Source organism: Tetrao urogallus, assembly GCF_951394365.1.
Source record: "Tetrao urogallus genome assembly, chromosome: 6".
NCBI lineage: Eukaryota > Metazoa > Chordata > Aves > Galliformes > Phasianidae > Tetrao > Tetrao urogallus.
The window spans coordinates 21,808,155-21,824,858 of NC_136819.1; the positions used below are offsets into that span (position 1 = coordinate 21,808,155).

General features: G+C 40.6%; 1 protein-coding gene across 1 annotated transcript in view; it reads left to right on the forward strand.

Moving 5' to 3' along the window:
- HSD17B12 (hydroxysteroid 17-beta dehydrogenase 12) overlaps positions 1–15,593 on the forward strand; it is a gene marked incomplete at both ends in the record, with an annotated part of 72,876 nt that extends 57,283 nt beyond the window's left edge. The window contains 4 exon segments of the mRNA XM_079537196.1: positions 4,361–4,442; positions 9,196–9,261; positions 15,147–15,296; positions 15,489–15,593. Of these exon segments, the coding sequence (XP_079393322.1) occupies positions 4,361–4,442; positions 9,196–9,261; positions 15,147–15,296; positions 15,489–15,593 (403 nt within the window).
- Positions 15,594–16,704: the final 1,111 nt, after the last annotated feature.

Sequence of the window (16,704 nt, forward strand, 5' to 3'; positions counted from 1 at the left end):
ACAAAAATGATTCAGGGGATGGAACTCCTCTCCTGCAAGGTCAGGAGAGAGCTGGGGCTGTTCAGCCTGTAGAAGAGAAGGGCCCTTAGGTGACCTGATAGTGGCCTTTCAGTATCTAAAGGTGAGCTACAGGAAAGAAGGAGACAGACCCTTCAGCAGTGTATGTGGTGATAGAACAAAGGAAAATGGCTTCAGATTTCAAGAGGGTAGAAGTAGGTTGGATGTAAGGAAAAGGTCTTTTACAGTGAGGATGGTGGGGCACTGCAGCAGGTTGCCCAGAGATGTGGTTGATGCCTCATCCCTGGAGACTTTCAAGGCAAGGCTGGACAGGATCCTGGGCAGCCTGATCTAGCTGTGCACATTCATTGCAGGAGAGTTGCATTAGATGACTTTTGAAGATCCCTTTCAACTCTTAAGGATTCTATGATAATATTGAGTAAGGCTGCATAGGACTGTGCATGATACTCACTGTGGTATTACCTCCAACGCGGATACTGTAGTGAGTAATACAGTAGGAGCATATAGATGGGGCAAACCTCAAAATATGACTAATAAAGAGGGGGAAAAGATTTTTTTTCTTGTATTCTCTCACAATCTGGAAGTCTTCACTGCAGATCAGGGTTCAGTTATGCTAGTGTTGCACAGATGAAGAGCAAGTGTTTTGTATCTAACATGAAGCTTCTTCATGGGTACAAACTGTCACAACTAGTGGCCACTCTGAGAGTTGGTACCTTGCACGTCAGATTGATGGCAAGCTTAGACTCGTTAGTTGAGACAATTTGGAGATAAGAGTGGAAGCAAACGAAGTTTATTTCATGCGAGAAAACTTGATTTAGAAAAGAAAATTCCAGAATCTGGGAGAGCTGGTTATTGATATTTCTTGAGAAAGATGGGGCCTAGACTGAAGATTGCACTGCAGTGATGGTAGTTAAGGTTTAGAAGACAAATGTTATGTCTTGCCCAGGTCCTCCACGTGGCAGATAATGGCATGTGGCCTATGTGAAAACATTGTCCTTCTGAACAGGGCAACGTGACCAAAGCCATCCTGCCTTGTAGGGATTTAAGTACTCTCAATACGAGTTTTTGGAACTTTGAAACTCTAATGGCGACTTTTTGCCTCAGTTTCTTCTTTGTCTAAGGAAACATCATAGTTATCCATTTTGACTGAGATTGATCTCTTCCATTTCACAGAGCAAAGTGATCATATTCTGCCTGCAGAATGTCCGTCTTTCTGTTAGATATTACAGCAGCAGAGGTGGTTTGAATGAAAGTAGGGCCCAGGTTTGCTTCTGACTATCCTTGAGCAAACAATCATGTTTCTTTGTCTCACAACTCCTATCTGCTGGCTCACCTTGGGAATCCTAAGGGCAGCAGTTTGGAAAGAAAGGGTGATCAAAATAATAGAAGGGTTTACACATTTGGAAAGCTTCCGCTTATGTGGAGCCACTTCACATGGCAGATCAGTTTGAGTCGAAGCTGTGGATGCAAAATGTGCTGCATCCCGCGTGTTCAGGGAGGGCAGTGTGCTGAGCACTCGGGGTCACACAGTGCACCATTGCATCTTGCACCTGCACTGCATGCTTTGATTGGGAGTACTTGGGGTTGGCTGGACGGCATTCCTCAGAGCTGAGCGGATGTGCTTTACATCCAGGTCTGTTAGCAGAAAACTTGATGTGTCCCTTACTTCTTATTTTTGATGAGTACCATAGCATCAGACGACTGCCATTTTTGGTAATGGCATTTGGACACTTCTGTGGCTCCTCTCCTGTGCTCTGGACTCTTACAGTGACCATTCATAATCTGCATCTTCCTGTCCACTTAAATAAGCGGTTCCTCTGTCAGCATCCCGGTGAGAGGCTTTGCAGAACCGAACATCGAGCCTCGATGTCTTTGGGCACACGGCAGCGAACTCGGTTGACCATTTCTAGACTAACTCCCAACTCTGGTGTTTACTGCTGGGGAAGTAGCAAGTGTCTAATGACATTAGGGAGGAAGCGCTCCTTCCACGGCGTGCAGCTGGAGCGGGCGCTGGTTGCCGCGGCAACAGGACAGCTAAATATAACTGCAGCCGCGGGTTGCAGTGAGCAGGGTGGGCTGGGTGCGGCCTGCTGCCCTCGGGGTCTTCTCTGCAGCGCTGCTGCTGCGCTGGGTTGGAAGCAATGGGAAATGTTCCCCTGGGTGCCCGTGCACCCCTCCGTGCATGCTTCTTGGCTTTACAGGGGAGTCTCGTTGACCCTAGAAATGCTCAATCGTCATTGAGTCCCGTCAAGCTTTGTCCTCTGTTACGTGTTGTGGTGGTGACTCCTCCAGCATGAGTGTGGGGAGAGCACTGCCTCCATCGGGTCTACGTTTCACAGTCTTTCAGTTCGTGTCATCTTCCTATTTGCATTGTGGGAGGATAAATGGAAATCTTGATCTTTGTTATTCATTAGTCTTTGTACTCTTGTCGTGGGCTCTTCTTAATAGTCTCTTAAATATCTAAATTGAACCCTTTCACCTCGCTCACCTACCAGGTTTTTTCTTCCTCCTTTTCTCTCTTCTCAAACCGTGAGGTTCTGTCCTGTGTTGGGCAGAGAAGCATTCTGCAGAGTTGGCAGGACTTGGAATGTGACGGACGTGTCCCTGCCATTCCCTGCCCATCTCCCCTTGGGCTGCTCTTGGTGACAGTCGCACAAAAGAGAACCAATTCCTTGGTGACTTTAGTTGAATTCTAAAAGGGAATGAAGAGTTGATGTAGAATTCTGCAAAGACTGTGATTAATTCACATTATTTTCTTTAGCATGTGCGGTTGGTTTTGTTAATATTGATTTTTCAGCAGCCATTCCGTAGTCTGCTCACATAGCCTTCTGAGCTCTATAAAAAGTTCCTTGTGGTATTCTCCAATCTGGTAATCTCTTAAAAACTGCACGAATACTCATTTCACTGCTAATCCTCATCTGAGCTCGTGGATAAATATCACAAGCACCACCTGCCTCGATATGAAAAACCTCTAGCATCCGCTGGTAGCCTTCTGCTGTTGTGAAAATTCATGATGATTTTGTAGCCTTTTTTTCTTCATGCCATATATTTGGATCCACGTTACTACTTTGTTTGACCAGCAGAACCTTGCAGGTAACTCTGGAACGCAAGAACTTCAGCAAAAGTGTTTGAAGACCTCAGTGACTGTGAAATGTTTATTTTCTGACATGTCAACTCTCATTTCTGGAATTAATTCCCACTTGTACCATGGCAGAGGCCATGAATCTGTTGTCACAAAGAATCAAAAAAATTTATTTTTTTTTAATTGTTGCTTAAGCTCAGCTGTTTGTTTTTAAGATGGTTTCTTAATTCATTGTGGCAGCAGTGGCATAGGCTATGCGTAGGTGAACAAATGTGATAAGAAACTTGTGAATCTACAGCAGCTGAGCTGTGTGATGACCTGTGTGCATGTTCTTTCTTTGCACGGCACACAGAAAACCTTATGGTATGTTCAGGCAAACTGGCTGAGGTCTGCTGTAGGGTAGGAATAAGCAGAGGCAGCTTCCCCTGTGTTGGACAGTCTGCTATCATCCTCTAATAGCTTACTTGCCCTAAATTTTTTAATTAATTCTGATTTCTACATGGCGCTAAGTAACAGGTCTGCTTTTGTACATAGAACTAGTCATAGAAATGGACATACTCCAAATAGTGGACTGGCAAATCCAGGAGTCCTAGTATCTGTCCTCGTGGCAAATGCTTTAGAAGTGCTTGACGGAGCTGGTGGTAGCTAGTTTCAGGTACTCTTAGCTAACTATTATAGCGGAATACCTGAAATATTACAGTAACACACCTCTAAACTAACTCTTCTGTAGTCATCCACTGCATATCTTCTACACTGTATTAAAATGCTGCTGTATTTAGGTAGTAGATTCAAATGCTTGCTATCTTAAAGATCCGTCATGAAGGTAACACTTGGAAGATGTGTAGACTTATGACAAAAGGAGTTATCGAAGTGTAATCCATGTTACAAACTTGTCATTTCTGCCACCTTAACCCAAGGTTTAAAAGTTGCCTTCTGAATTCATGCCAAATTCTCTTGATTGATTTTTGCATAGTTGAGCTCAATAAACATATACTGGAGCTGGATTCTCTTGCTGTATTGACCTTGGAGTTATTCCTGATTTATACCAGCTACTTGAATATTTACATTGTGCTTGAAGGGTTATTAGTAAATTTCAGTTTAGAATTTGATTGAAGTTTTTAAACACGTCTTAATTGTCTCAGTTGCATCCTAAAGACTTTCTTAGGGCTTGCAGTAATTTTATGAAACATGAAAGGGTGTTGTTTGTTTTTTTTTTTTATTGTTGCTGCTTATTTCATTGGAATTTATCTTCACTTTCAGATCAAAAGGGGTAATCTTGAACATCTCATCAGCTGCTGGGATGTATCCAACTCCACTGCTCACTCTTTATTCTGCAACCAAGGTAAATATTCTTTTGTACGCTGAAATCAAGTGTCAAATGTGAGCTAACTCTACAGAAATAAATGTTTTGGTGTCCATCTAGTGGTGCTTTCATGAACTAAAAGTTCTAACTTAAAATTTGCAAATAGTGGAAACTGGAAGGTCAGTATGAAAATGAATGCAGAGGCTTGCTGGTGTGGAAACTGCTATTTTATGTATTACATCACATGACAATTTTATATACCGCATCACACACAACAAAGGGTGTTACTGTACCAAGCAGTCTTAATGTGAGGCTGAGGAAGGATGCTGACAAAGTTTAATACAACTTCTTATTTTGAGACTTTGAAGCAAGTCTCATTGTTTAGTCTTAAAGAAGATAAATACATATGATAAGGATGTATGTACATACGTATTTAAGTAGGATTCTTCTGGTGCTTGCAGGAAGCAAAGATTTTTCTTCATTTTTGATTATTTGCTTTAAGTTTAGTGCTTCAGTTAAAAGAAAAAAATAGAGTTCTAGTGCATTGCCAGTACCAAATAATTATTTTCTCTTGAGCTGCTGGCCATATGTCCTGCTAATGTAGCCTAGTATGTAGTTTGTTTGTCTTGCAGTGGTTGGGTTATTGGCTTACCTTTTCCCTAGCAGCCACCATAAATTCCAGGTTCTTTTTGCAACAGCACTGATACTTAGCCAACATTAAGACATGGACTATCCTACTTGGTATGCAGAACTTTGCACTTCACTCTGTGCCTGTCAAGAAATCTCATGAAGTTTAACAATCATCAAGTTGAACGGGGTCCCTCTGGACTGAAGCTCTGTCGTGTCAGCCACTCCATCTAATTTTGTCATCTGCAAATGTGCTGAGAATGTAGTATGTGCCATCATCTAGGTTGCTGATGGCAGATATTGAAGAATATGGGCCTTGGTATTGATCTGTGAGGTTCTGTGCTTGTTACCAGCCAGATGTCAAGCCATTAATCACGGCCCTTTGAGCCAGGTGGTCCAGACAATTTTCTATCTATCCAGCACTTTGTCCTTTCAGCACATATCTGCTCAACTTCCAAATGAGAACGCCGAAGAAGATGATATCAAATATATGCTCTCAAGACATACAGTATATTATTACTCTAAATCTACATTTCATGTTAAATTTATTGCTCCGGTTTCTCGTTGTGTCATCTGGAACAGTTTTGTCTTTCTGCAGCCAGGGTTAGTTTTATTCCCAAGGTATCTGTACGAGCTTCTGAAATGTTCAACTAAAACATCTCCTTTTAACACCCAAAGGCAAAACATGGCTTCACAGTATATATAACAAAACTAAATGCAAGAGGTATGTATGGCATGATATTCAACAGTATAGCACTGTGGTTTTATTTAGATACAACCAGCAATTGCCTTCAATACTTAAAGAATTTCAGAGTTTAACCAGAACCTTGATGGAACATAGGTGCTTTCAGTCAGTGGTATTCATGTCAGAACAGACCTGTGTTTCCTTTAAACTCTCAGCTAAATTTTCATATATCAAGAGAAAAAGTTAGCATGCTTTTTTTATTTACACTGAAGAAATATTAGTGTGAGTAAGGGATATTTAAGTTCAGAAATTGTGAAAGCCTGAATTAGCAATAGCTGATAAAATTTGCTCTTGAAATAGCTATTTTCTGACAGCACGCTTTCTGCTTTAATGTGAAAGGTCACTTCTGTTGTGGCTTTGCCTTCAGCTTTATCAAATGATGTGAGCTTCTGATTTTAGAGATAATATACCTTAGGCTGCTTTGCCTTGTCTTTTTTTCAATTAGAATCTCAAATATTCCTCCCTTCCTCCTAAGAAACTCAATTACAGACTAAGTAATCTGCCTATTCTCAGCACTGCTTGTCTTCTACCACAGAAAGATTAGTAAGCATGAAAGTGACTCCACTAATGTAGCTATAGAAAGACTGTATCTGCAATTTCTAGGGTTTTTTCCTCATCTATATAGAGGGGTTTTAAAGTATAGTATCCTCCGGATCTAAGTCAATGGCTTTGGCTAATTGTCAGGAACATAAGCAGTCCAAGTCTTTAACCTTCATGTGGAGAATTCCCTATTAGATGCTTTAAAAGGAATCATACTCCTGCTTTTTGACAGGCTTCCCTATCTACCTGCATTAATACCAATGCAAAGTGAAAGATGTTTGTTTTTTATTTCCCCACCATTTCTCAAGTATTTGGATTTGTTACTAGATATCCAAGGAAAGGAAATTGGCTCTTGTGTGCTGCATTTATCTGCTTATTCGGAGGGTTCTTATTTAGAGATCATTCTTAGGACTTTTTAAAGTCATAGGCTATTGCCATGGTTTTATGTTTTTTGGTTTTCAGTATTCCGCATCATAACATCATGAAGTGCACTGGGAGTTAAAGTGTTAATGCTCCAGTTCCAGGTACCTATCCCTGTACATTAGGGATACATAGGAAGTCATGGGATCTGGCCCTTCCAGGTGGGGCAGTCTCCTACTGCCTGGCAGTGGGTGCTGGAGGCTGCTTTCCTAGCCATTCCAAGCTTTTAAAGTTTGACTCAGTCTCAGGAACTCTCTCTCCTATCTTATTTGATTTATCAGTCTCAATTTCAATTAGTTTGTATTATATTGTGTTATCTTGCATTCCGATATCATAGTTAGTAAAATAAGTTTTCCTCCATAGATTATTGCCGCTGTTTTTTTTTTCCTTTCTTGAGCCCAGCTCCCATCTCCCTATCCCTTTTCCCTTTCACTTCCCATTTTGTGGGGCCAGGAGGGTTGGAGGACCATGGGCCTACTGCCCCCCTGTCATGGGCTTAGATTGATCTAGTTAACTCTGTGACAGTTTTTGGAGCACTTTTGAGCATCTGGAGGTTAAAAAAAAACAAAAAAACAGCTTTTCTTGAAATGAATTCTTGAAGAAGGAAAAAAATCCAGTGTTTATTTGGAAACTGGAAGTTGCTTGTTCCTTCTCACGTAAAACAAACATTTTCTTTATTGCAAAGCTCGCGCTGAGCTGTAGAGATGACTCTCTTTATACGGTCTCTCCGTATTTGAAGCAGTAACTGATTTCAGGACTGTCATGTGGAAGCAGCTAGAACTTTGAATTATCAGAGCAATTTGTGATTAACAGAATATAGTTTGTTTTGTTTATGGGTTATGGGTTATAGGTTACTGATATACTCTGCTGTGTGGTTATCACACATACATCTGACAACAGCATTCAGAGCCTGCACCGAACCATTTGTGCAAGCATACGAGTTCCGCATATTGTTGCAGTAGCATTGCTAGCTCACACTAATCCTTGCTGTTATGTGTGATTTTCAGAGACTTGATGCTGAGTACTGTCTTTCATTAAGAACTTACACTGGTGAGGAAAAGAGAAAAAGAATAGTTGTGCAGAAGATAAGCTTATTTGATTTAATGAGCCTACTTCTAGCTGGTACATGTAACTTGAAGAATAAAAAGACATATCTGCTACACAGCAAAATCTATTCTACTTTCACATCTTGTGTATGCTTAGAAAAGTATAGAAATAGTCCAGCAGCGTGGGAGTGTTTCTTTACTTTGTGCATTGGCTGAGTACAGTAGGATGGTCTTAATAGGGAAAACACTGGACACTGCAAACTTTAAGCACTGGTTTCAGGTAGAACTTGTGCTAATCCACTAATGACATGGCCAGCAAAAGAAGGTGGTTAAAGTAGGTGCAGTATTAGAGCTTTGCTGCTTGTTCTGGCACTGGTCTGAAGCAAAAGCTGCTATTTTTAATAGCCTTCTTTTCTCTAGAGCTACATCTTCTTCCAAGTAGTCTTTTCCACCCTTAATGATTCTGTGATTCTCTGTTGTTCTTAAATACATGAACTGGTTTATTTTGTATTTATTTTTGCTTCAGTTACGGGTGTAACAGTTTACTTCCTTCAGCCGAGGGCACTGTTTATCCTACTGAGCCATATCATTATTCTAAAACAAGAAATGATAGTAGAACATAATATTTTGTTTCATTTGACTTGGGGAGAGAAGATGGTTTAGAAGAAAGGGAGAGGGAATCTGCGCTGGTTTGAACTGCTGAGTAGCCTTGGATTATTAGGTCAGTACTTTTGTATCGAGGTGTGAGGTGTGCATCTTGGAGTAAGTGGTGAGGGAGAGGGCAGCAAGTGGGCCTCCAGTTATGGTGGTGGTGTATCAGATGTGACAGCAGGTTCACATATCCAACTTTCAGCCCTTTTGCTTCCTTCTTTAAATATTTGGTCCTGAAAATTCTAAAAACTTCCAGGAGTTTGGAAGACAGTTTATGGTAGTGGACAGTTTATGGGTAGAGACTTGGAAAAAATATCATCATAGAATGTTCTTAATATTCTTAAATATTAAAAGGAAAAAGGTGGGGTATTTAAACACGTTTTAAAAACCTTGCATAGGAGAAATTTAAATTGCTCTTTTTAAAAGAAATCTAAGGAGATGACATGCACAATGAATAATGTGAACTCAGTATTATTTTCCTTTTTTAACTGGACTTTATATAACAAATGTAGTTCATCTTCCTTGTAAATTAAAAAGGGTTTTATTTGTTTAGATAGTCTCATTTCTGTAAAAATGCTTCGTAAGCGTGAGGTTTCTATTGAGATGACATTGCTGTAATCTGCAAAGTTTCTTTGAAAGCCTGAGGTTTTTCACTTTGAAAACAGGAGCTATAAATAGTAAATCAAATATGCTTACATAAAGCTCCAAACGATAGCTTCCATTTTAATGCACAGCATACTGCATATTTCTCTTTTCTCTGTAGGCTTTTGTGGATTACTTCTCTCGAGGCCTCCATGCAGAATACAAGAGCAAGGGCATCATTGTGCAGGTGAGTAGCTTCTCATGTAAGCGTGGTTACCACAGCAACATCGGTGTCTTGGTAACAAAAGGAAATCAGCATATTCTTTTATTCATGAACATGACACAAATTAGGGATGAGGATTTCCTTTGATCCTATTAGCGGCTTTCTTAAGTTACCTGAAACAATGCATCTTGAAATAACAAATATATATATATATATCTTTCTTAAATTTGGTGGTCACACTTTTAGGTATAATGCATTCCAGAAGATTGTGTGCTACTCTTTAAGATACACCTGTGCAGCTTAATTTTCTAGAATCTACTTTTGAACTGCTTTCATACAGATACTGAATAAGTAGAAGACTGAAATAGTAGCAGTCCCTTCCCTACGTGTCAGTGAGCCAACTGCTAGTATAAGCATAATAACAAGAACAAAAACCTTAGACTCCTAGTATGCAATAGGCTGATACAGATTTTCTGCAGTACTTGATTTCCATGTTTCTAGTGAGTTTTGTTTTGTCCCACTTGTTCACATTCCATGTGGTTTTTTGGGCTTTTTTTTTTCCTTCGTAGATATATATTAGAGCAAATTTTCTCGGCTTTATAAGGATTTTGCATTAATATTAGTGTTTGCTTCCCAAGTGCTGCTAAAGTTTCCAGACTCCGTTATGGATCACAGCTGCTGAGTTCTTCATTAGTAATTACATCTGTTGCTCTCAAGAGCAATGATCAGCCTTGATAAAAGTGGTGGAAGATCTTACCTGTACTGCAGAGACAACTGTGAATCTTTTTAATATTCAGTTAGGGTTCATACGAACAGTATTAGCCCACGTCCATTCCTTTGTCTTTGCTTTCCTCCTATTCTGTACAGTGATTTTCAAAGCCACCCGAGTCCAGGGGCACTGTGAGAGTAAGGAGCAAAGATGCTTGTCTAATTTCTGCAGTCATTAAGCGTGAGAGTGCGGTTCTTCTTGTTGGTATTGAAACACAAGGTTTTAAAACTCAAGGCTATATTACTGTTTGACTTACTGGATTTTTTTTTTTTCCTTTCAACTGTATTTATTGAAAAGAACTCATCACTAGGAAATGTCCTGTCCCAATTCCTGAGAGGATTGTGTTAGCCTGTTAAGAAAGTTACCGGCTGAGCTATTCCCATGCAGTCTCTGACCATTCAATGGCAGCCCTATTTAAACCTCTATCAAACACCTTAAAGAGTGCTGTTTTTTTGGGGGCCTGTTAGCAAAGGGGTGAGAGTAAGCTAGCGAAAAAAAGCTCCTTAGAGCATTCTACCCACTGTTGTTCTAGAACTTCTTGACGTCAGATAAGATGGCATTAGCATTGTGTGGGTAACAAATTACACCTTGCTCTAGAGCTCTCAGAGCATAACTTTTCAGAGTGCTTGACACTGCAGTAGCACCCTGAGATGTTCCTTCAGCCAAATCAATTTTCTCTCATCAGCAGTGGATGCATAAAAACTTGACGCTCTGATCAGATTCACATTCAGTTTACATAGTGGTTTGTGTGCTTTCCTGTCTTGAAACAGATTAAACTAGAGCTTCTTATGTTGTCTTGTCTACTCATTTCCTTCTTTACTCAGAAGGCTTTCCAGGCCTTTCCTGTCTTCGGCTCCAGACCCCCCTGCAACAATTTTACCTTAGTGCAAGTTCTTTAGCGTTATTACTTTTACTCTGCATGTATTACATGTTATCCCTCTCCCCTGAGGGATTCAATTTCTATATCGTAGATTTATCTTCATGTAACACAGCTGTCCTTCCAGTTGTTTCTTCAGTGCTCAATATGGCCCTCTTTTAATCTGTGCTCAGAGTGTCTCAGACTGAAGGAACTGGTGGTGTTGGTTTGCTGTACTGACCTCTTTGTGAGAAGTCTCACGTGAGTAAGAGCAACGCCTCATTTGCGTGGGGAGAATGTCCTCTGAGTGTGGCTTATGTAATAATATTATAGAGTTTGAGGCAGCCTGGAAAGCATAGCTGCCTGCTTGCTACTATGTATGGTGCCATTGCGTATGGGTGAAAATGAACATCATGCAGTATCTTTAAACAACAGCCTGCGCGGAAGGAAGCTTATCAGTGAAACTGAACTACTGAGTATCTCTGTGTATCGTGACTTTCTTAAATAAGCATGTCAGACAGGTGGAGCTCAAGTGGGATGGGTGACATTCTTAACTGTCTTCTGGACTTGTACTTACACAGTTTTAGACTCTGCTTTGAGTTATTAGCGAAGAATGTGTTTCTGGGATTCTTACTGCATTTGTCTTTGATTCTGGAGATCCAGCCTTTTGCTAATCCTATCTTGTTCAATCATCTAAAATCTAAAACGAGATGCAGCACCTCTTGGTACTTCTTCATCAAACGGTAGCAGGTCCTGGCTTGTCTAATTCTAGAACTCGTTGCCCTCAACCCAGATCAGGACATTCAGCTGAATCTTTTATATTTTGAAGTACAAACATCAGGTAGCTCTTTATTTTGAAAACACCTCGTTCTCCTAATAAAGCATAGTGATTCTCTTTTCTGCATTAATTAGATCAGTAAGTCATCTAATAGGATTTATTTCCTGCTCAAATGTACTTACCGGCACACAGCTCCCGTGGCAATCAAGCTGGGTGTGATTTCCCCCTCCCACCCTTGCATGAGGTCTGTGGCTTTTTGCTGCTACTGAGAGTACCTGCTACTTACAGGCGTGCTGAAACGAGCTCTGGCAACATAAATGGTTTCTGTGGAAGGTATGTCCATCCTTGAAAAGCCTTCCAGAGCAGCCTCGAGGAGTTTGATTCAGATACTGTGTTTCATTTGGGAAAATCCCTCCTTAAGTTAGGATGTCTGATCTTTATTTTCTGCTGTCTTCACAAGCATAAGCGTGCTGATAATTACCTCAGTGTGAGAGTATTTAGAGATGAGTGCTTGGAGGAGAAGGAAGTGGTGTACCTTTGAGATGTGCTATACCTACCTGTGTTTGTAACCAGGCGGTATCATCCTCCCAGAATTTTTTCTAACTGGTGTTGTTGCTTTAAGAGGAGAATGAAGAAGGAGCTGCTCATTTATGACTCAGCTTATTACAGAATATCTATGCATATTGAAAAGATGAAGGGGAAAAAAAATACAACCAAAAAAACCTCAGTAGGACATGCTATTCTAACGGTGTTAAACGCAGTATGAACACACACAGTACGGGGAGGAACTACTTTTGAGATTAGGATATAAAAAAGCCATGAAAATATTTTCAGTACCTTACATTATTAACATAAATGAAGATTAAATCTGGCTTTTGTATCAACAAATATGCTTTTCCTTCAGAAAGCTTGATGGGTGATGGTAAGCTGTAACTCGCTTGTTGGCTAAGAGTGCTGAATTCCAGATAGCATGTCCCTAAATGTAGGCAGTGCTTTGCTTTTCTGGGTTAGGTGAGCCTGATGACCAATAGCTGTCACAACTTCAATTTGTTATGCTGATTTTATTGCAGTCTGTGTCCTTGTCTTCTCATTCCTAAGCTCCTATAAACCACTAATGAATATTACAAGTGCGTTCCTGTGAAGATTAGCTGACGAATCTTCTTGGAGCCATTAGGAAAACTGCACTCACTTTGGACTGTTTGAAATTCATCGCTTTGACCTTCAGAAATGTAGTGCTTTTAATTTCAGGCTTGTGCTTCCAGTTGGGCTCACCGTATGAAAGGGTTAATTCTGTGTTTGTTTACATCTGTATGGGAGGGGTGTGGAACTGTAGCAAGAATCAGGTGAAAAGGAGTGGGAAGGACTGCAAGGATTTCTCCTGATCATCTTGTGGAAAAATCTCTGCGTGAAAAGTTTCTGCAGACTTTCTGAAACTTTCTTTGAGTGTCGGAAAACATTGCTTGGTTCTTTAACCCCTTATTTTACTGGTAACTCTTTAAATTTCTGTTAATATCAGCATTTTGCATCTAAATTTGGTTACTGTGCATAGCAGAAGTGGAACAGTGAAAACTTTTGTTACCTGCTTTCTTCAACTATATTCGCTATGTTGAAGTGTTAGATGCTGCTGGGGAAACACATGGGAATTCAGATCTTTCTTTTTAAAACTGAAATGGAAATGCATAAACAAGCTATTCTGACTTCTGGTTTGTTCATGTCCTTGTAGCATAATTAGAAGAAATTTCTGCTCAGGGCCTGAAATCATTCTTGTTGAATCCATATGATGTTGAATGCAATTCTGTGGGCTGGCCAGTTTTAATAGATAGATAATAGATTCAATTTAGAAATGTAACAAAAAGTGGACAAAACTTAAACTAGACACCTACTGATATTACAGTGTCCGACTCCATTGGTTTATGTACCAAGGTTTTGGGAAGGGGGGCCGCAAGGATGGCTGCTGTGAGCAGAGTGCAGAAAAGCTGCCCCATGTGAATTAAGAGCCAGCTCCACCTGGCTCCAAAAGGAACAAGCTGCTGGCCAGAGCTGAGCCATAAGCAATGCTCATTCTGCCTCCGGGAGAGCAGATTTAAGAAAAGAAAAAAAAAAAAACTGAGAAAGAAAAAAAAAAAAAGAAAAGCTGGGAAAGAAAAGTGAGAAAATGGAGAGAAACGGTCCTTCAGGCACTGAAGTCAGTGCAGAAGGAGAGCAGGAGGTGCTCCAGGCACAGAGCAGCTGTTCCCTGCAGTCAGAGAGAGGCCCACAGTGAAGCAGGCTGCATCCCAGCCCATGTGCACTACGTGGAGCAGACCTCCATGTGCACCCATGGAGGAGTGGAAGAGGATGAGTGGGAGGAAGGTGTCTTTAGTTTGTAGATTTCACTCTCTAGTCTGTTAGTAATAGGCAATAAATTATTGGATATCTCCCTAGGTTGAATCTGTTCTGCCCATAATGGTCAGCAATCTTGTCCCTACCTCAACCTCAGTGCCCCTGTTCTCCTCTTCTTTCTTCAAGGAGATGAAGTGAGGAAGCTTAGCTATGTGTATAGGCAAAACCACCACATAAACTGAATAGTTTTCTTATCAAAGCTTTCGCTTTCTGAAATTCAGGTATCCAAGTTTTTCTCTCAATTTGAATATGGAATCTTTCAGTATGTTATCTGTATTCTCAGTCCCATTTGTGGAGAGAGGCACACTTTCTTTAAGCTGCTAGCATAGTACTGCTTCCTCTTCGTGGTGGTCGAATTCCTGTATTCCTATATTCCTATATATATTGCTATATATATTACTATAAAGCTGTGGTTTCAGATCTACTGAGGCTTGTAGTTGTTCCTTTCATTCACGTTACGCTCTTCAGAGCTGGGGAAGGTGATGTTTCTGAGATCATATGGTCACTGTTCTTTTAAAGACTAAGTATTTTGACACAAGTTTCTGGAGTGTAACTTGCCCAAGTATGCTGAGTTTAGAGATGATGTTTTTCTTCTGTGATCTACTAGTGTAGCAGAAGGGGAAGGATGCTTTTCAGATACCTGCTATAAAGGTTTGCAACTCATGGTGCTCACTGTTGGGGCAAATTGTGGCAAATGCAGGTACTGAATCATTGGTCTAGCTATAGGACCCTGCTTATCTTTGGATATCCTTCTCAAAGTGCTGGTAAGGTTCCAATGTTTGTAAGATTGCGAGATCTCTGAGGTATTAATACCTGGTTGAACAGCTTTAGTTTGTGGCGTTCTGACTACTTCAGAGGCCAAGGTTGAGAAGTTGAAAGTAAGCATGCGAAAGGCATGGCTTGTGGGCACATTATGAGGTGTGTCACAGGATAGCTGATGGAAAATGTTAGTACTGTACGCTGGGATGTTGTAATCAGAATTAAAAAGAAGTCTAATTTAAGCTAGTGTGTTTCAAAATTCAGTGTGTTCAGGTTACCTGATTGCTAGTGATTTGGGTTCCTTATCGAATCTGTAAGTTAATTTGAAAGTGTTCTGTGCCTATTGTGATCTTTCCTACTTGCAGAGCGTTCTCCCATATTACGTGGCAACAAAACTGTCCAAAATCCGCAAGCCAACCTTCAGTAAGCCCAGTCCTGAAACTTTCGTGCGAGCTGCCATAGGCACAGTAGGCCTGCAGTCCCAGACCAACGGGTGCCTGCCCCATGCCATCATGGTAAGTTACCTCCGGAGGCACAAGGATCTGATATGTTCTATCTGCCTGATAGAAGAGCAGTTTAGAATAGTAAAGAACAAAAATGGATTTTATTTAACTTGTAATCATAATTTTGTAAAGTTTACAAGTACTGGTACTGATTTAGCCTTGTACAGCCTGTAAAAACTGAGCCTTTTCTCCTTTGATTTCTAGGCCTGGATCTTCTCTATTCTACCTACACCTGCTGCCAAGAGTTTAGTCATGAAAACAAACAAACAAATACGGGCTCGTTTTTTGAAGAAGCTGAAGGAGAAGTAAATAGCAAGCAGCTAGATCTCAGAAGCCTGGAACTCCTGCAGGTTCCATGCCTGCACCTCAGCACTGTGTAGACCTAATGTTTTAAACAACTGCAGTTGTAAGTGTGCTTTCTAATAAGCAAAACTGTATTGTTTAGAGAATACAGACAAATTCTTGACTTCTAATACTGATTTCAAAATAGGCTTTATTTGTTTATAGGTTTATTGAGTTGGGAAGTGTTTTGGACTAAAATTACGCTATGCTTTAATAAATACTTAGACGGACTTGATCAGACACTGCACTGCTGAAGAACAGCTTGGTCATATAGCATCCATCACATCTGAGTCTTATGACTGTGGGTGACGGGCAGAACAGTAGCAGTTCTCTGGCATATTCAGAGGTAGGGATGTGTGGGAAGGAAGTGTATTTCTTTGAAAAGGAAGCCTGGTTCTGTTCACAGTGTAACTTCTCCCAGCTTGGGTTTAGGATACTTGCAAGGATTCATCATTGTCAGCCAGCTAGCAAGTGCTCCCCTGCCACATGGCCCAGTCGAAGGAACTGGGACGCCATGGGCAGGGGGGGGACAGACTCGAGCTATGTTGAAGTCATCTCTCTGTAAAACAAGAGTACCTCCACTTCAGACTTCTGTGTAACTTAGAAAGGATCACCACTTGGGAAGGATGATCACAAAATGGTCCTTAGCGTGATGTTTTCAGAAGTCTGCTCATGGATTGGTACTGTCTTGAAATGGATTCTTGCACCAAAACCTGAGCAGTCATTTATGTGAACTTCAAGGGTTCAGTGTGACTTTTGGTTATGAATTTGAGGGAAGTGAGCCAAAAAACCCCAACAAACCCAAATGAGTGTGATTGCTCATCTACAAATGTATACATAAAATAACATTTCAGTAAGTATTTAAATTCTTGCTTCTTGAATATGAAGTCAACTCTTCAGTTGTATGTAGCTTCGATTTGTAAAGTTTTTACAAGTTCAGTGCCTGCTATCTGTAACAGAGGATGATAGCACAGCGTGGCTAAATGTCGAGTTACATGTTACTTGCTAGTTGCTGTGTAAGAGACCACTGGCACTTTAAAAGCAGAGCTTGAAATGAGTTACTTTCCTTTAGCACTGA